The sequence below is a fragment of the Amblyraja radiata genome, chromosome 2, assembly GCF_010909765.2.
Source record: "Amblyraja radiata isolate CabotCenter1 chromosome 2, sAmbRad1.1.pri, whole genome shotgun sequence".
NCBI classification, from domain to species: Eukaryota; Metazoa; Chordata; class Chondrichthyes; order Rajiformes; family Rajidae; genus Amblyraja; species Amblyraja radiata.
Genome location: NC_045957.1, coordinates 138,093,353 through 138,115,028, shown reverse-complemented (window position 1 = coordinate 138,115,028; position 21,676 = coordinate 138,093,353). Strand labels below are relative to the sequence as shown.

Here is a 21,676-nt window from a genome sequence, read left to right as displayed (position 1 = left end):
AATTTTCAAGATTCTGTCAAAGTGATAAGTGAGTGTATTTAAGAAATGCCCTTATTTGCGATAATATTGGATGGGTAGGATCTTTTGCAAATACTTTGATATTTTCAATGAACATGAGAATTTAAGACAAGGGACAGCTGCAAACTAAATGTACAATGCATGTCGCTCACCTTGTAGCAGAGTGATTTTCTATCAGATACCAGGTGGCAGAAAAGTTTTCACTTGTAAAATCACCACTCATACCTTGGAATAATCCTTCCAAGTCCATCTGAGGAATTTTGCCTCTGCAAAATAAATTCAAAGGATATATTCAAAGAAATTGTTAGCTGACTGTTAAACCCACACCAGCAAATGCATCACTAAAACAGGGTTCCTAAAATCATTTTGCAATCCATTTAAATTAACAGACTGACATATTTTCACCTACAAAACATGCACGTCATAAAATATGTAAATAATTAACTTTGCATGGTCAGAATTCTCAAGTGTAGCTGTAATAAAACGGTTATTTTGCAAAAATAACATTTACTGATATATTCCATAAGCACATGATTGCACAATTATCTTAGCAATGCAATTAAATGATTATCCATCTGAAGGTCAGCAGGAACATTTGTGAACTGTACCCTCAATAACACTGATGAATCCATACTGAGGCATGCAGTGTCTATGCCAGAAGGTCTGAGCCAGAATATTGAATTCAACTCAAAAACATTTCTGCTGTTAAGCACTCCAACAATAACTTTTAAATCTTGATAAAATTAAACTCCTGACTTGCAAAAGTGCTATAAAGATTCTTTGGCAGCAAGAAAAACTATTAAAAAATTATCCACCAGACCCAACTTTTACCAGCCTGTATTTACTGCCGGCAATCACTGTAAACGAACCATATCCAACTTGTATTTTGAACCATAGCTCTGGGAAGAGCAAGGCAAATCAGACTGCAAAGTTCTGATAATCAATTTAACCACAGATATGTGCATATCAGAGATAATTATGTTTTAATCATTGAGAACAGTGAACGTTGATTAACGCTTTGTTAATTCATTATCATTTCATTCCCCAAGTGGACGATAGACCAAAGAAATGTAATTTCTCATTTTTGAATGCATGATGTTAAACTCTTTCCGGCAATTAAATAACCACCAAAGTTCTAGATCTTTCTTAAAGTAACACTAATCTAATGGTAGAAATGTGGTTTATCTTATCACTTGCTTTTTTTCATTAGTATTGTTTGACTTGGAATCCAGTGCACAGAGATTGCTGTTTTTAAATGAATGTAGTGAAAGGTTACTTTCTTCATTATTCAAACATTGCAATTCATTTCGGATTGATGTTGGTTATTTAGTACAAATGTTAAATTCCCATATACTACCTACCAATAGGTGGCACTATGATATTAAATTTGATGTACAATCGTAAAATAATAAGCCCAGAATGATGAAATGATGTTTCAATGTCTGCAGGCAATGGGTGGAGAAAATGCTTGGAGGGTCTAAATATATTCCTTTTAAGCTGAAATGCACTCTGATGTTCAAGTTTGATTTGTGTTAATGACCCATGCAGAAAACATGCCAAAACGATGACATATAATCCTATTAATGGTCACTACAGAAATGCATCTGCTTCACCCTAAAGTGTGAGCTTGCCATTATCTGCAAAGTATATTAATATTAAAACAGTTCTTAAATTTTCTGACCAACGTAGATCTAAATCTACTAAGAACTTAATTTCATTCATCCTTAATATATTAATTTAATATATAATTTTTTAAGTTTGCTAATTTTGGAAATGGAGGCATGAAGATGTCTCCAAGTTAAACTTTCACTATATACTTATTGTTCTTGTAATAATTAATACTTTCCTGCAGACATTGCATTTTTCCAAGTGCGCTATGATCTACAACTAATATTTTAGCTCAGAAATGCAGTATATCTGTGCTGTCTTCTTAGATAAAGCAATTTGCGAACATTTTCCACTGCTGGAGGCGGGTTTAAGGTGACTTTAACACATCTATATCTATCTATCTATTTATCTATATATCTATCTATCTATCATATCATATCTATCTACCTATAATATAAAACTATGTGTGTGTGTGTGTGTGTGTGTGTGTGTGTGTGTGTGTGTGTGTGTGGGTGTGTGTGTGTGTGTGTGTGTGTGTGTGTGTGTGTGTGTGTGTGTGTGTGTGTGTGTGTGTGTGTGATTTTGCCTTTAAAACGTATTTCCTCAAAAAACAGACGCAAATACGCGGAGATTTTTACATATTTCGGTAGCGATTTAACTTACGATTTAGGAAATCAACTCCTCTTTAAATTTGATCAATTTTTTCCCCAGATTTTTAATAAAGTTGTTCACAAAACAGACTGTTTTTAAAAAATCAAACTGCTGCGGCAGCAGAGGACGTCACAATGCCCTTGCTCGCAGCACTGCCCCCCCCCCCATCTCGATAAAAGCAGATGCTCTCATCGCGCAGGTGCGCTTTCCACCACCTCTTCCACCACCTCTTCCCCCCCCCCCACCCACCCACCCAGTCATATTTTTGCCTTCCGCTGTGCTGCGGAACAAAGATCCTGAGGGAGTAATGGCCGACAGGGCCACCTTCTCATCGCTTGCTCCACGCGAAGATAACGGCTGCTGCCGCCATGTTCTACGATCGGGCGGGGGAGACGGAGAGATTTCACAAGCAAGTCGGTGGCCTCCAGCTGCCAGCGAGCGGCGCCTCGAGCGAGGGATGTTTTCTCGCTGCCCGTGCAGCTCGTGAATCCCCGCCAGCATGCTCACTCAGCCGCAGTCCCAGTGTGTGTGTGTGTGTGTGTGTGTGTGTGCGTGTGTGTGTGTGTGTGTGTGTGTGTGTGTGTGTGTGTGTGCGTCTGTGTGTGTGTGTCTCATTTTGCCTTGACATTGGTCAATGACATCCTGTCGTTGACCAATCTGACCTTTTTTTTTAAATGTCACCGCTGCCCAGCTGCTGACGTTACAATAACAGTGATTTTTTTACGTCTTCCGGTAGAAATTTTCCTTATGATTTCAAAAATCCAATCCTCTATAAATTTGGTCAATTATTTCCCGAGATATTTACTAAAATATATCACCAAACTGACATTTAAAAAAAATATAACGGTTGCCCAGCTGCTGACCTCACAATGCCTTTGCTCCTGGCCCACCTGCCCCTTGGCCCCCCCCCCCCCCCCCCCCCAGCCTGTCTGCTGAGGGGATGGGTGTGCTGGAGGATGAGGGGGAATAGAGGAGGATAGGGGTAAGAAGAGGGATGGCGAGGCGCAGTTGATGGAGGGTTGCCGTGACTCATGTCACAACGGGGATCTCTGGCATCACAACAGGAACCCCTCAGACGCGCCTGCGCAGTTGGGGGCTTTGGATCAGTGGTGGAATATCGCCTTGGGGGACAGGCCCAATGGGTCCTTACCTGGTCTAATCATTTATAATTGCATTAACTTACAAGCTAATTTAGAGCAGTAAAATTGTATCTTGTGCCTCAGAAGTAAACATTAGTTACACCACAGAAGTCCTTGGAGAAAATATTGGTATTTAATTCCAAGAAATTCATAAAACATTCATAACATATATTTTATAAAGTGTTACAATTGGGAAAGAGATTGGTTTAGATAACTCAGCACTAATTTTACCAAGATATAATAATTGAAACAAATTATTACATATTGCAACCTGGGACCCTTGTGGGGTGAAATTGCTATGGATGAAAACTATACAGTAGCTTGAACCAAAGGAAGAAAATTAGTTTAGCAACAACCTTAAATTATATTTCGACCAGAATTGTCCCTAGTGTGTGTGGGATTGTGCTAGTGTACGGGGTGATCGCTGGTCGGTGCAGACCTTGGGGGCCGAAGGGCCTGTTTCCACGCTGCATCTCTAAACTAAACTAAACTTGGAAGCAAGCTTGGTGGAATGCAGGCACGAGCCTACCCTGACTAAAATTATAAAATGGTAATTATTAAATATAAATAACAAAGGCATGGGAGAATAATGCATACCTAGGAGATCGATCTCTTAGGTAGGCATAATTCTCCGTGCCTTTCATCCGCAGTGCATGTAATACGTGAAGGTCTGTGCAGCCCACGTGCCGTCGACGATGCTTCAATCCGTCAATTTCCAAGGGACTGAAGGCAGCTGAAATACAGTGCATGTGCAGCATCAAGTTTCTTGGCGGGTTTTTCAAACATGGATTGCCATTATCTTAAGAGTATCTTAAGAAACAAAGAGAGAAGAATGGAGTTTGTGTACTATTGATGTGGAAAGTAGATTTCTTGGTGCTATATGTTTTCAAATACCGTATTTCCCGGCAATGCAGATGCTATTTTTTAACCAAAAATAAGGCACGAAAATGTACGTGTCTTGGAAGCCGAATTTGGAAGGTTGTTAGCCAAGAAAGATAGACTTGGCTTTCCCTCAGTACAGCAACATCAAGAACGATGTTGTTGTACTGAGGGATAGCCAAGTCTATCCCTCATTGCTGGCAGCTGATGGGAAGCGGCTGTAAAAGGACAGCGCTGCCGGGGAGGGGAGGAGGAGGGGGTCGGGGATCATGCCGGCAACCCACTTGCCGTGACGCTCCGGGCGCGGAGCCACCACATTGTGGCCGGGGGGAGAAGTAGCTCGGGTGGCTGCGAGCGGCCGCCGGGACCGGACAGCTCGGGTGGCTGCGAGCGCCCGCCACCTCAGCTCCTCCTGCCGGCCCCCGCTCACCTCTGGCAGTGCTCTCCATCTGAAAACCTCTCTTCTGCCGTTCGCCGGCCTCACTCATGCCAGCCGCTTGCCGCAAATCCTTAAATTCCGACAGTGCGATCAAGGGACCAATTGAGGTTACTCGGTTGTCGGAATTTAAGGATTTGCGGGAAGCGGCTGACATGAGCGAAGCCAGCGAGCGGCAGGTGAGAGATGTTCAGACGGAGAGCACTGCCAGAGGTGAGCGGGCCGGCAGAAGGTACTGAGGTGGCGTCCGCTGTCTGATCCCAGCAGCCGCTCGCAACCACCCGAGCTACTTCCCTCCCCGGCCACAATGCGGTGACTCCGCGCCCGGAGCGCCGCGGGAGCGGTGAGTGCGTGAGTTACTGGCATGATCCCCGACCCCCTCCTTCTCAATGCTCCTACTCTCCACACAACTTTACCCCTGACCAGACTCCCCACACACTGTGAAAGGAACTCTCCCCCCAATTGGTCCCTTGAACAAGTATTGTCATTCAATAAGATCACAACTGATTCAACTTGTCCCAGTTTGTGCTCCTGTTTTTCCCACCATCTCTCCACCTGCCGTCACCCCCCACCCATTCAGTAATTCAGAATGAAGGAGATTTGGAAGCCTTCGGCAAATTGCTTTCTTTATTTTTATTTTTATGAGCATGAGAAATTCTATGTTCCACCAGCCTTCTTTCAAAATTTAGCAACTCAAAATGGGGATGCGTTTTCATTGCCGGGAAATAAGTAAGTTTGTTGGCCAAGTATTTACATACAAGGAATTTGCCTTGGTGCTCCGCCCACAAGTAACAACATGACATACAGTGACAGTAACGAATAAGAAATCACTAGATATTAATAATAATAAAACATTAATGATAAAACACCATTGATCAAGCATGTGAACCAACAATACGGTATTTTATTAAGAGATTTCGCTTTTGAAGACTTTATAAAAGTTGACTGACAGCTAACGGAGAGAACAATCTGCGCATGCGCGGTTTAAGATTTTTTTTAAAGCCGACTGACTGCCTACCCTGAGTAATTACTCACGGCACGTGCCTGGTGGAATGGTACGGTGTTTTTAAGTCAGGAATCAGTCAATCAAGATTCTCTTTGATATCTAAACCTAAAAGACCTCTCCCTGATGTTTAAAATACATTTGTTCAGTTACATTGTTTAGTAGAATATGGGCCAAATGCAGACATAACAGACTTGCATTGCAAGGAATCTTGGTTGGCATGGATGAGTTGGGCCGAATAGTTCCCGTGGCACCGTTGGATAGCTAGTTACTGACTGCTCACATTAAGTGAGTAAACACTAAATAACTACACATATGGCTGGGTTAGGCTGTGTGACAATGGATTTGGTATGAAGGGTCATTGGTAAATGCTCACTTCAGGGAAGGTAAGGTTGAGTGTTTAAGAAGGAACTGCAGATGCTGGAAAATCGAAGGTACACAAAAATGCTGGAGAAACTCAGCGGGTGCAGCAGCATCTATGGAGCGAAGGAAATAGGCAACGTTTCGGTGTTGTGGTTAGCAGGAAGGCTTGAAGCTAAAATATAGATACCACAGATTTGGCCAGGTTTGGTTGCAGTCTCCACTTCTAGAATATTTCAACTACACAGAATGTCCTCCATTTCCAAGTCGTCTTCACCCATGTTGCAAATGTCATATTATTTTGTTATAAGATTGCTAAGGGTTTGGACACACTAGAGGCAGGAAACATGTTCCTGATGTTGGGGGAGTCCAGAACCATGGGTCACAGTTTAAGAATAAGGAGTAAGCCATTTAGAACGGAGACGAGGAAACACTTTTTCTCACAGAGAGTGGTGAGTCTGTGGAATTCTCTGCCTCAGAGGGCAGTGGAGGCAGGTTCTCTGGATGCTTTCAAGAGAGAGCTAGATAGGGCACTTAAAAATAGTGGAGTCAGGGGCGAAGACAGGAACGGGGTACTGATTGGGGATGATCAGCCTTGATCACATTGAATGGCGGTGCTGGCTCAAAGGGCCGAATGGCCCACTCCTGCACCTATTGTCTATTGTCTATTACAGGAAGAAAATTGAGATGGAAGATGATACTTTCTTACAGACATCTTGTTAAATGGAATTTTAAATCACAAAACATTTGAAGGCTTCTTGGTTAGCAAACAACTTTCAAACCATTAAACCTATATTTGAGACTTTCGCCGAGTGAATGTCTAAACTGATAAGGAAGCTGTCCAGCTGTAAACAAACAAATTTCATCCAAGGCCAATGGAGCCTTCATGCATCACCGTGCCCAAGCCAAGAAATAGGAGTGACAACAGGAAGCAGCAACTTTAATAAGGCAAGGGGTAGAAGTATTTTAATTACCACACATCATGCAGGGGTACAACAGTGGCACAAGAGACTGCACATGTTGGAATCTTGAGAAAAACAATAGTTGGGGGCACTGAGCAGTTCAGGCAGCATCTCGGGAGAGAACGGACAGAAGTTATTTTGTGTCGGGACCTTTCTTTAGACTGATGGTCCCTACTGTAAGTGACTAAGCCATTTTTGAATGGGAGGAAATATTTTAAATGCAATAATTAAGATTAACCTTTCAGTCGAGTAATTTGTGCGAAGATGAAAGTTGGTGGGAATGATGCATTATTATGAATTAACCACAGTGTACATATATGGTATTCTGAGAAATTGATGATGCATTATAAATTGTGGTTCATACTTGGGGCGATTGCCAAAGGACCAAAAGACAGAGACATTTCACAAAAGCAGAATGCTGCAGCTACTCGAAATTTGAAATAAAAACCAAAAATGTTGGAGTAGTCAAGCAGCATCTCTGAAGACAGAAACAAAGCTGATGTTTCAGATTAGTGAACTGATGCAAATTGACCGACCTGAAACATTACCTTTTTTTTCCACATCCTAACGGAAGCAAATTAAGAGAATCAAAAAAAAAATTGTGCAAAGAATGTAAATCATATAATTACAAATGGCTTTCCTCAATGCTTAATTTGTATTTGAATATTACACAGGAGGGGGCAGGTTTGGTTGAGTTGTGTATACTGATCTTACAAATAAATCAGAATCGACTATACAAACAGCTAAAACTATTTTGAAGCCATTCTGTTCTGCTACATTTTATCCTGTCGGAAATAGAATAAGATGAACTAGGTTTAGTATAAAACAGAATATGTACAGTGGGAATTTTGGCGAGTTAGAATATCCTTAAAATAGACGTTGGAGCACCAGAGCAACAAATTAAATCTAAAGATATCAGATGTGTGAATAAGCGTTGCAGTAGGAAAGGTTTATGTGGTAATATTTTGGAGGGAGCAAAACATTTCTGATGGGAAGATGTGGGGTTTTAAACCTCAGGGTTGAAAATGAACCCTCAAACAATGGACCCAAGCAAACAATTGAACACCAATAGAACTATAAAGAATAGGGAGTTTTCACTGGGGGCCGAATACAATTTTTTTGATATTTCTAACATACAATTGAAAGAAATTCTGTGATATTCATGAATTTATGTCAAACAAACCAAGCAACATGACTGCAGAGGTGGCCCTGTCTGCAAATGATGTTGCTCTAGAGTAACTTTAAAATGGGTAAAAGGAGGACATATGAATATCTTGAACGAGAAGTTGAAACTGGAGATGTACTGGCATACAGAGACTTACAGGATTAAAAGCTCAGGAGTAACTTAGAAAAGTCCGATCGAGAAAAAAACCCATTCATAGAGTAAACTCAGCACTGATAACTCTGGAGATTGTCATTTAGAGTATAGTTTTAATGATCTCTTTCAAGATTTGATTGTGTATCTTGATTTAAAATCTATACGAAGTCTGCCGACATTATTGTTGTTCTGTTTATTATGATATATGCCTACATCATCAGCATGTCTCATTGTAATGCCCATAATATAAATTCTTTTTATCTTAAATTCAGGATATAAATACTATTCACCTTACTCACTAAAAGTAAAGTAAATAAGCTTGCTCCCCTTGCAAAGTTATGATCGTTTCTGTATGTACATGCTATAGATATATAGTTGCATCAGTCTGTTCCTTACAATTATACATGTACCAAAAATAAATGGCAAATAAATAAACAATTTTGGCTCACCATGTTAAAAGAAGCTCTATTGTCAGAGAACATTAGCTTCTATTGCTGGTAGATGGCAAGAGAGACTTTTTTTGTAAATATTTATAGAAGTCTATGTACTGTATATATGAAAAATAAAGAGTGGTCACAGAACTTGATTTCACTACACACGTCATTGGCATTGCATCTGTACTTTGTGCATGTTATAGTCACATATTGCAATCCATTAAATTAAGATTCATTAATGGTACTTCAACATTATTATTGCAGTGTATTCTGACAAATCAACTGTATCAACTGCTCACTTTTCATGGATTGAAAACTTCCTCCAATTCCCATCAATTCAACTCCAAAAGTGGGAAATCACAGTTGTCTCATTGCTTACTAATATTTATAAATGCAAATAGTTAGTGCGACATGTAATTGCAGACATGGCCACTTGTTTTTGTTTGGAAGTTCCAAATAAAAATCTTGTCTCGCTCCACACTCAGGAAGGAGATGTCTACCATCCACTCCCTACCCCTCCTTTCCTTAATGAAAGAAGAATCAGATCACTTAGTATTTCATATAAAGCAATGTGCCATCAATTATACGGTCACTATCAAATGCAGCATTTGCCAAAGTGCCTGTTAACTGGGAAGAATAGGCTGGGTAGGTCACTTCTCCCAGCACAAATCTCAAGTATATCTCTTGAGAGCATTACTTGCATTTTAGTTGTACGGTACGTATTCCAGTGATAAGTCAGAACCTTGTCCAACCTCATAGCCACTGCTAGTCTTAATCAGCATCTCTATAAGCCTCTAGTTACAAGAATGATCCCGGGGATGATGGGTTTATGTATGATGAGCGTTTGCCGGTTCTGGACCTGTACTCGCTGGAGTTTAGAAGTATGAAGGAGGACCTCATTGAAACTTACCAAATATTGAAAGACCTGAATAGAGTGGGAGAGTCTAGCTCCAGAGTGCACTGCCTCAGAATTAAGGGACAGACTAATAGAAAGGAGGATTTTCTTTAGCCAGAGGGTGGCGAATCTGTGGAATTCATTGCCACAGATGGCTGTCAAGGTCAAGTCTTTGGGTGTTTTTTAAAGTGGAGATTGACAGGTTCTTGAATAGTAAGGGTGTCAAAGGTTACAGGGATAAGGCAGGAGAATGGGGTTGAGAGGGAAATATAGATCAGCCATAGATTGGCAGAGTAGACTTGATGGGACAAATGGTCTACCCCTGCTCCTATGACGAATTTATCATCATATTTTCATTTTCCTACTCCCACCACAAATTTAAAAAATTACTCAGCTCTCCTAAGCCAGGACCACAGGGTAGATAGTCAGTACAAAAGAAACCTCAGAGAATTTTCCATACTTGCTTCATCAGGCCTTTAACCACACCTTTAACAAGATCCCTAAATTTAAAAAAAAAGTATTTACAATACTGACTTACCTCCAATGTTCTTTTGATTCATTTGCTGTACATTAAGTACATCCATTCAATTAACAAACATTTATCAAAACCTGTTAATGGCAGAACTTATTACTCACTTGTGTACGTCGATCCCAAGAGGATTAGCTGGACGCAGAGATAAGGGAGAAATCCCTTTATTCCTATCAGTCCGCATGTCATAATAGTTCATTTCTTCAACCCAAACTGCTGATTGATCCAGGATACCTGGAGAAAAACAAACAAAGGATAAGAAAATAGGTCTAGGATTAATGACTAAATGCTTTCTAACTGTTACTGTCAAAATCCCTGTGTGGCGAAAAAATTAAACGGGGAAGGCGGCTCAACCGTGGCTGACGAGGAAAATCAAGGATAGTTAAATCCAAGGAAGATAAATATTAATTGGCCAAAGGACTGGGAGAAATTTAGAATTCAACAGAGGACAAAGGGGTTAATTAAGAGAGGGGGGGGGAGCACGGAAGAAAGCTTGTGGGGAATATAAAAACTGACTGTAGAAGCTTCTTTAGATATGTAAAAAGGAAAAGATTAGTAGGTCCTTTACAATCAGAGACAGGTAAACTTATAATGGTAAACAAGGAAATGGAAGAACAATTAAATGAGTACTTTGATTCTGTCTTCACCAAGGAAGACACAAACAATCTCCCAGAAATTCTAGGATACCAAGGATCTAGTGGGAGGGAGACACTGAATGAAATCTACATTAGTCAGGAAATGGTGTTAGGTAAACTGTTGGGACAAGGCAAATAAAACTCCAGGGCCTGATGGTCTTCATCCCAGAATACTCAAGGAGGTAGCCCTAGAAATCGTGGATGCATTGGTGATAATTTTCCAATGTTCTATAGACTCTGGATCAGTTCCTGTGGACTGGAGGGTCGCTAATGTAACCCCACTTTTTAAGAAAGGAGGGAGAGAGAAAACAGGGAATTATAGTCCAGTTAGCCTGACATCGTTAGTGGGGAAGATGCTTGAGATGATTATTAAAGATGTAATAGCAGCGCATTTGGAAAGCAGTGACAGGATCGGTCAAAGTCAGCATGGATTTATTAAGGGAAAATCATGCTCGACTAATCTTCTGGAATTTTTTGAGGATGTAACAAGTAGAATGGAAAAGGGAGAGCCAGTGGATGTGGTGTACCTGGACTTTCAAAAAGCCTTTGACAAGGTCCCACACAAAAAATTAAGTGTGCAAAATCAGAGCACATGGTATTGGGGGTGGGGTATTGACATGGATAGAGAACTATGTCTGAAGAAGGGTTTCGGCCCGAAACGTTGCCTATTTCCTTTGCTCCATAGACGCTGCTGCACCCGCTGAGTTTCTCCAGCTTTTTTGTGTACCTATGGATAGAGAACTGCTTGGCAGACAGGAAGCAAAGAGTAGAATTTAACAGGTCCTTTTCAGAATGGCAGGCAGTGACTAGTGGGATGCCGCAAGGCTCGTTGCTGAGACCCCAGTTATTTACATTATTAACGATTTAGATGAGGGAATTACCATACGATATGGTTACGGAGGGAAGTTGGTCTGCCGACAGTCACAACACACAAGGTATGCAAAAACTTGAGCTTAAACGTGAAAACAAAAAGAAAAAGACAGGCGACTGTTGGCTGGCTGCCGTGTGCACAGAGAATTCACTGGAACAAATGAACAAACAAACACAGACTTATGCCCTGGACAGAGGATTCTAAATGTAACATCTCCAAGTTTGCGGATGACACAAAGCTGGGTGGCAGTGTGAGCTGCGAGGAGGATGCTATGAGGCTGCAGGATGACTTGGATAGGTTGGGCTTGGACAGGTGGGCAGATACATGGCAACTGTAGTATAATGTGGATAAATGTGAAGAACAGGAAGGCAGATTATTATCTGAATTATGACAGATTAGGAAAAGGGGGGGGTGCAACGAGACCTGGGTGTGCTTGTACATCAGTCACTGAACGTATGCATGCAAGTACAGCAGGCAGTGAAGAAAGCTAATGGCATGTTGGCCTTCATTGTGAGAGGATTTGAGTTTAGGAGTAAGGAGGTCCTACTGCAGTTGTAGGCCCTAGTGAAAACACATCTGGAGTATTGTGCACATTTTTGGTCTCCTAATTTGAGGAAGGACATTATTGCTATTGAGGGAGTACAGCGTAGGTTCACCAAATTTATTCCCGTGATGGCGGGACAGACATATGATGAATGAATGGGTCGGCTGGGCTTGTATTCACTGGAATTTAGAAGGATGAGAGGGATTCTTGATGATGGAAACATAAAATTCTTAAAGGGTTGGACAGGCTAGATGCAGGGAAAATGTTCTCGATGTTGGGGAACTCCAGAACCAGGGGTCACTGTTTAAGAATAAGAGGTAGGCCATTTAGGATTGACATGAGGAAAAACATCTCTTAGGGTTAAAGGAATCAAGGAATATGGGGAAATAGCAGGAGCGGGCTACTGATTTTAGAAGATCAGCCATGATCATATTGAATGGCGGTGCTGGCTCGAAGGGCCGAATGGTCTACTCCTGCACCTATTTTTGTATGTTTCTGATGGAAATACTCCATTGGTGATTTTGCTTTTGATTGTGCTTTTTTTAAGCCAGATATTACAAATGTTTAGATAAATTGAAGGTGTCTAATTTGACCAGGGTTTCTGAATAGGTCATATTTTGGCACTAGAAAAAGAGATTACAAAAAAATATGCAACCAAACTGAAGATCAAAAATATTATTTTTATCCATCAGCATGCAATTATTGAGTTGACTGGGATCCTTCATCATGTATTCCAACTCTTGTTCTTTTAAAATATAAACAGAAAATGCTGGTTATCAGGTAGTGCCAGTAGAAAAAGCAATGTCATAGGTCAATGCGCAATCAAAATACCAAGAAGAGATTTATGCAGAGCCACAATGTTATGGTCAATATTATGGGTACTATGCTTTCAGAAGATGCAGTCGGGATTTATGAGTGTGATATCAGAGACGAGGAATTTCTGTCCACAGAAGTTGCAACTGTTCTCCTTAGACCAGAGAATACCAAGAACACATTTGATAGGTCTCTTCAAAATCAAGAAAGATTCGGATTCAAAAAGGCTTAAGTGTTTCCAGTGACGGAAGCATAATGAAAAGGATACATATTCAAGACTGGAAAAGGATGACAAACTAGATTAAAATCAACGAGTTCTTCACAGGGGCACGAGTCCAGTCATCGATGTAGCGGAGAAAGAGTTGGGAGATGGTGCCAGTGTACATTGGGAATAATGACTGTTCGACGTAACAAAAAGGCAGGCATGGCTTGGGCCCATTCGAGTGCCCCATGCAGAACTAATTTTGCACCTGTGCAGAACTCATTGATTTCATTAGCTCTAATTAAACCCAACCCTCATATTCTCCTGGACTATCTCCAACACACCTCTCTCCCCGTTCTTGACCTCTCTGTATCCAACACAGGGGACAGACTATTGACTACAAACCTACCGACTCCCAGAGTTATCTGGTCTACACTTCTGCCCACCCTGCCTCTTGCAAAGATGATATCCACTACTTTCAATTCATCCATCTCCTCCGCATCTGCTCCCATGATGTGATTTTCCAATCGAGGACATCCATTAAGTGAATGTGGTTTCCCCTCTGCATTCATAGATGGATCCCTCACCTGCGTCTCCTCTTTGTCCCATAGTTCTGTTCTCGCTCTCCCCACACCCAGATGAAACAAGGATAGGAGTTCCCCAGTTCCTCACCTTTCATCCTACACATCATCCTCTGACATTTCAAGCATCAGCAACGTGATCCCACCACTAGTAACATATTCCTATATCTACCCCTTTCCGCAGAGATCGTTCACTCCGCATCTTGTTCACTCAGCCCTTCCCATCCAAACCACCGCCTCCCCAGGTACTTTACTCTGCAACCACAGGAGATGTATCACCTATCCCTATAGCTCCCCCTCGCCTCCTTCCAGGGAGCCCAGCAGTCTTTCCAAGTGAGACAGAGGTTCATGTGCATCTTCTCTAACCTCATCTACTGCATCCGGTGTTCCTGATGTGGCCTCCTGTGCATCGGTGAGACCAAGCATAGACTCAGTGACCGAACGGTTGCACTGGGTCAGCTAGGGCCTACTGGAACTCCCTGTTGCTAAACATTTTAACTCCCCTTCCCATTCCCATAGTTACTTTTCTGTCCAACTCTCCATTGCCAGAGTAAGACCACATCCAAACCTCTCGGACAATTCACAACCCAATGGTATGAGCAATGAATTCTCCAAGTTTAGGTAACGACCCCACAATAGCCCCCTTCCCCCTCAAGACCCTCCCCCTTTCTTTCTCTCCCATCGCCAATCCATGTTCTCCAGAGATGTCTCCTAACCCGCTGAGTTACTCCAGCATTTTGTGTCTTTCCTCAGTAAACCTGCATCCGCAGTTCCTTGTTATTACCTTAAAAATTGGCACTTGACAAGTGACATGAGAAAAATGTTGCAACCTCAATGTCACCGAGATAACTAAATGTTTGTGGACAGGCAGCAAAATCCAGGCTATCATTATCGTAAATGGAATAAACATGAAACATAACAACAAAGAGAATCCCTTCACTCTTAGTCATAGTCAGAATCATATAGCCTGGAAACAAGCCCTTTGGCCCAACTTGCCCACACCGATCAAAATTACACTATCAAGATTACACCAATCTACACAAGTCCCACCTGCCTGCATTTGGCCCATATCCCTGTAAACCTGACCTATCCTGTTTAAATGTTTCTTAACTGTTGTGATAGTACCTGCCTCAATTAACTCCACCGGCAGCTCGTTCCAAACACCCACTACCCTTTGTAGAAAAAAGTACCCCTCAGGTTCCTATTAAATCTAATCCCCCTCACCTTAAACTTGTGGTTTGCAATTCCGCTACTCTGGGCAAAAGACGGTGCATTTACCTTATGTATTCCTCATGATTTTGTAGAAGATCAACTCTAATTCTCCTGCACTTCAAGGAATAAAGGCCTAGCCTGCTCAACTTCTCCCTCCCGCTCAAGCCTTTGAATCCTGGCAACAACCTCGTAAATCTTCTCTCTACCTTTTCCAGCTTGACAACTTTTTCCTATAACATTATGACCATAACTGAACACAATACTCTAAATATGGCCTCACCAATATCTAATATAATTGCAACATGACCTCCCAAACCTCTATATTCAGTACTCTGACTGAGGGCCAATGTGCCAAAAGACTTCTTGACCACCCTTTCTACCTGTGACACCACTTTCAAAGAACTATGTGCCTGTACTCTTAGATCCCTCTGCTCTACAACACTCCGCAGAGCCCTATCATTCACTGTGTAGGTCGTGCCCTTGTTAGCCTTCCCAAAATGCATCACCTCACATTTCTCTATATTAAATTCCATAAACCATTCTTCAGCCCACCTGCCCAACGATCAAGATCCTGCTGTAATGTTTGACAACTATCTCTATGATTTTCTATGTTTCTATCTCACTATCTACAATACCATTCACTTTAATATCATCTGCAAACTTGCTAATCTTGCCATGCATGTTCTCATCCAAGTCTTTGTTATTGAGGAGAAACACTAATGGGCCCAGCATCAAACCCTGAGGCACACCACTAGTCACGGGCCTCCAGTCCAAAAAAACAACCTTCCACCATCACCCACTGCTTCCTTCCATGAAGCCAATGTTCTATGCATTCAGCTATCTCTCCTTGGTTCCCATGTGAACTAACCTTCCAGAGCAGCCTACCATGTAGAACCTGATTGGTATATGGACGGGAAAGGAATGGAGGGTTATGGTCTGAGTGCAGGCAGATGGGATTAGGGGAAAATAAGTGTTCGGCACGGACAGGGCTGAGGGCCTGTTTTCCGTGCTGTAATTGTTATATGGTTATATGGTTATAACCATGCCAAATGCCTTGCTGAAATCCATGTACACAGTCTAAGCTCAGCCCTCATCAAATGTTTTGGTCATATCTTCAAAAACTCTGATTTGTGAGACACGACCTCCCACGAACAATACCACGCCAACTAGCGGTGCTGGCTCGAAGGGCCGAATGGTCTACTCCTGCACCTATTGTCTATTGACTACCACTAATCAGCCCTGTCCATCTAAATGCATGTATATTTTATCCCTCAGAATACTCTCTAGCAATTTTCCAACCACAAATGGTAGGCTCACTGGGCTGCAGTACCCAGGCTTTACCCTGCAGCCCTTCTTGAAAGGAGACACAACATTTTCCCATATTTAATGGCACATCACCCGTAACTCATAAATATCAGCCAGGTCACCTGCAATTTCCTCTCTACCTTCCCACATTGTCCTTGGATATATCGATCAGGCTCGGGAGATTTGTCTACATTCATACATGTCAGGACGTTCAGCACCTCGTGGACCGTAATACTGATTGCTCTCAAGATTCTTCCATTGACCATCCCAATAGGACCTTGCCCATGTCCTGGCTCCACACAGAGTTGACCACATTGATTCCTGAGGAGTTACCCATTTCCCTTTTATGAATATAAAATCTTTTGGGATTATCCTTAATGTTATCTGCCAGAGCCATCGCCTGCCCGCTTCTTGCCCTCCCGATTTCCTTTTTTAGCTTGCTCCGTTCTTAACAGAAACAAAACATCCAACCATTAAAAATGAGCAGTTACATTCTCCAGTTACTCATTCCCTCTGTAGGTCAGTACCTCGCATTGATGAGGCACGACCTCACAAGTGGCAATGACTTTTTAAGCATCTTACCGAGCCGTTGCTTTAAACCTGTGATCTGGTGCAAATATTAACAAGTCATTCAATCATGGGGAAATGGAAGCCAGACTAAACAATGTTCTCACTCGATACGCTTTCTCAGCATTGAACATAAGTCAAAAACAGACTTCTCTGCTCCAAACCACTGGAGGAAGCTCCAACAAATATTGCATCTTTACATTCATGTTAATGTCATAACTCAATATTTAATACAAATTTAATTTTGTAAACTATACCTTCCTCGTTAGGGTATAACTGATGTGCTACCATTTGAATGCTATTTTCATACCTGACAAAGCTTATTTGGAAAATAATTCTGTTTCATATGCACAATGGGTCATTTTAACCCTTGGACACAATAATACTATTTCTGTAAAACCTCAGAGTTAATTATGTACAAATTCAGTATATAACACATGAATACATGCATAGGAATTTTAAGCAGACACAGACAAGGACAACATCAAATTGTTAATTGGGAAACAAACTGTATATATTTACTTTGCCAAGCTCTAAATTAGAAAAATGGTTTGATGTGGCTTTGAGTAGAATGCAAATGAAAAACCAAAGCAAATTAGCAGACAATACCAGAATTTGCTTACAAACAGAAGATATACACAACTAAATCTCTCAAGCCCTGCAAGTTTGCAAGAACAGATGAATGTTAGGAATGGAAGTAGACTACTTGGCTGCCTAGGCCAGCTTTGTCAAATAGATCATGTTGGATCTACATCTCAGCAACATTCTCCTGCCTTACATCTATCTCAATTGATGCTGTTAGTGAATGCAAAAATCAAATTCCGTGTTAAAACATTTCATATCTCCAAACATCCACAGCTCTTGCAGTAAGAATTGGACAATTCTGAAAATGCATCCTTATTTTGATCAGAGGACCCTAATTCCATTCCTTCCCAATTCTTCTTATCGGCCAATGAGGGAGAAAACAATTCTACCATATCTATCTTAAATGTTTTTTAACATTTATGCTCATTACATGCCTCCTCATTTTCTTTTGACATTGATATGAATGAGGCAATGTGTTCACACGATTTAACTAAGGTTAAGGCATCATTCTGATGAATTTGCTTAACACCTTTTCATGGACTGTGCATCTTCCTTTTTCTACAGTGCTGTAATTAGATTCTACCAGTTAGATGACTCCTGACCAAGGGTTTGTAACAAATGCAAAAGCTTCCTTACCTGTGTTTAAGAAGGAACTGCAGATGCTGGAAAATCGAAGGTACACAAAAATGCTGGAGAAACTCAGCGAGTGCAGCAGCATCTATGGAGCGAAGGAAATAGGCAACGTTTCGGGACGAAACGTTGCCTATTTCCTTCACTCCATAGATGCTGCTGCACCCGCTAAGTTTCTCCAGCTTCCTATCCTGTGTATTCTGCCCTTTTTGGATTGGTATGTAAGAAAATAAAGTAAAGCTCGACTTACTCCATCAAAAATTGATATTCCAGTCATGCATTTTCCCACATGTTCTCTACTCCAAGGTGAGGGGAAATATTTAGAAGGGACCTTTCGGGCAACCCTTTCCACACAGAGGGTGGTGAATATATAGAACAAGCTGTCAAAGGATGCAATCTTTTAAACAATGTTAACAAGTGAATATCAAGCAAATGGGACTAGTTCAGAGAGACATCTGGGTCAGCATGGAGGGCTGAAGAGGCCCGTTTTCGTGCTGTGCAACCTTACACTCTGCATTCCTACTGACATGCATTTTCGTTTTGTGTAGTTAAGTTTTTGGTATTTAGGTTGTGTTTATGTGTGGGGAGGGGGGGGGTTGAAACAGGGCTTGCTGTCTCTTCCTTCGGGGAATGCAACTTTTTTGTCGTATCCCCCTTCTCTGCCTCCGTCTGCGCTGAGGCCTAATGGTGGAGCTGGCGACCTCGAGGCTCCGGAGGCAGCCTGTCAGCACTCGCCCTGGGCTCGCTCCCGTGAGGGCGGTCCGGCTCGGGGCTGGAACGGCGCTCCCGTGAGGGGCTGTGACGCTCCCGTGAGGGCGGCCTGGCGAGGGGCTGAGACGCTCCCGTGTGGGCGGCCCAGCCCGAGGCAAACGGCGCTCCCGTCGGGGCGGCCCAGCTCGAGGGTAACGGCGCTCCCGTCGGGGCGGCCCAGCCCGAGGGTAACGGCGCTCCCGTGAGGGCAGCCCAGCCCGAGGGTAACGGCGCTCCCGTGAGGGCAGCCCAGCCCGAGGGTAACGGCGCTCCCGTCGGGGCGGCCCAGCCCGAGGGTAACGGCGCTCCCGTCGGGGCGGCCCAGCCCGAGGGAAACGGCGCTCCCGTGAGGGCGGCACAGCCCAAGGGAAACGGCGCTCCCGTCAGGGGCGGCCCAGCTCGAGGGTAACGGCGCTCCCGTGAGACGCTCACGTGAGGGCGACCCGGCTCGGGGCTGGAACGGTGCTCCGGTGGCTGAGACGGCGTTCTGGCGGCGGTGACCTGAGTCCGGGGTTCGGCCGCGGGCCAGTGGACGACGTCGTCAACAGCTGCGTCCGCTGGACTGGAGGGCGGCAGCTTCGACCACCCCGGGCCGCGGTGTTTGAACCGGCCCGTTCGCGGAGCTCGGTGAGCCGCGGGACTGATTTACCATCGCCCGGTGGGGTATCCCCTCAGCGCAGAGGGAGAAGAGGAGGGAAGAGACTGCAGCCCTAAGATTTTTGCCTCCATCACAGTGAGGAGGTGCTTGGTGGACTCACTGTGGTGGATGTTAATTTGTATTTACTGTCTGTTCTGTTGTCTATTATTGTATTATTGTATGTATGACTGCAGGCACGAAATTTCGTTCAGACTGAAAGGTCTGAATGACAATAAAGGAAATTCAATTCAAATTCAACCATTTTTACATCACTCAGTCCAAATGACGAATGTAGGATAGTGTTAATGTGCGGGGATCGTTGGTCGGTGCAGAATTGGTGGGCCGAAGGGCCTGTTTCCGCGCTGTATCTATAAACTATAAACTAAACTAAATGCTACTTTATTGCTTTAGAGTTTGCAGAATGGTAAGATCTTTAGGCAAAAAATAGAAAATTCAAAACTAAGCTTCCTATCAAGGTTGACAACCATTTGTCAGTGAAAGAGAGTGTCAAGCATTACAGTTACAATAGAAATCATCCATTAAAAGGGGACATTTAAAAAAAAGACAAATATAGATATAAATCAACAAATAATTACCGATTTTCTCTTGCTTCATTAGTCTAAAGGAAACAGTTGAAGTTCCTCTGCCGCCTGATTTTGTGGTTACAATGATGTCTCCCTTATCATTTTTTGCTGGACCAACTCGGCAGACTATTTTACTCGCAGACATCCATTCTGCAGTCAGCAAACAGTTGTGTCCACAAATTGACAGTCCTTTGAAAATAAATTAAAATTTGAGTCATTCATTTGAAAATATTGCTAACATATAAAGACTTACATACATAATACAAGAGTGACAAGGAATTTTAAGACAGAAAGTTAGCCTAAGGGTTCAGAAACCATCATGATTTTTAAAATTTTAAAACGTGAAAATTAAATAAGGATTTAAAAATCACAGAAATCACATTTCGCTGCCCTCACACACTTCTACTTCTGCTTGTTTACGGCACAACTGCCAACAGCTGGGTTATCTCGTGCAGGCTACGCTCGCATGGGCACTGGTTGCAAAAGGGTTATTTAGATTTTTATGTGGCCAAGTTTGGTGAGATGATCCATGTCCAAGTTGTCGAGCTGTGACTTGAAGAGTGACAAGGTTGGTGCACACCTGGTGGTGTCGGGAAGGATGTCCCACTCTGGGATAGTCCATGGATATAGTGACTGTAGATAGCTATTTTTGTTTGCTCTAATTCTAGTATAAATAAAGTGACCTGAGGACTGTCTTGTAGATTATTGGGTATTGGATTGAATGCAGAGAGATATGTTACTGGAGATGATGCCATGAGTCTCCCTGTAGACAGTACAGGAGCGGGCTTTGGTGCGATTCCCAGCCAAGGCGATTTAACACATTGGAAACACTAGACTGTCTTGAGTAGTCATTATTAACAAACCGGGCTGCACGCCTATGAATCTTGTCAAGGGTGTCAATGTTATTTTTCAGGTGAAGGTCCCATATTGTCTGGCAATATTCCATCAGTGGGTGGACAAGTGTGTTATACGCTACCTCCTCAGTTGGTTTGTCACAACCGGATACATTTCTCCGGAGAAGGCCCAAAGTTTTGTTTGCTTTTGTGGCAATCTGGTTTATGTGTCTGTTCCAGGCGAGGCCAGATGTGAGTTCAACTCCCAGGTATGGGTGGTGATCAACTTCATTAAGCAGGCTGTTTCCCATCTTGTACCGGTTCATGATCGGCTTGGCATTATGAGTAACTCTCATGAAAAAGCATTTGGTGTGATTGAAACCCATTTGCCAAATGGTTTCTCAATTGCAAAGACGGTTTATGTCATTTTGAAAAACCTTGGCATCTTCAGCAGATGATTTCTCGATACACCATACAGTTGTCTGCAAGGAGTCTCACTCTCAAAGACAGGTTGTCAGGCAGATTGGTGATGTAAATCAAAAACAGCAAGGGCCCCAACACCGTTCCCTGTGGCACGCCGGACTCGACTGGAGATTGTTGTGATGCTCACCGTCTATTACAACCTTTTGATGACGTTTGGTGATGAATGAATCAATCCAGGAGTAGATGTTATTACAGATGCCAACATGGTGAAG

General features: G+C 42.6%; 1 protein-coding gene across 3 annotated transcripts in view; it reads right to left on the bottom strand.

The window, feature by feature from the left end:
• The window catches only part of exoc2 (exocyst complex component 2), a 253,466-nt gene that overhangs the window by 167,032 nt on the left and 64,758 nt on the right, over positions 1 to 21,676 (bottom strand). For all 3 annotated transcript variants that reach the window (XM_033016375.1, XM_033016377.1, XM_033016381.1), the window contains exons 3-5: positions 20,161 to 20,337; positions 10,340 to 10,466; positions 171 to 284 (exon numbers count right to left, since the gene is read on the bottom strand). In XM_033016375.1, the coding sequence (XP_032872266.1) occupies positions 171 to 284; positions 10,340 to 10,466; positions 20,161 to 20,337 (418 nt within the window). The remainder of the gene's footprint in view (positions 1 to 170; positions 285 to 10,339; positions 10,467 to 20,160; positions 20,338 to 21,676) is intronic.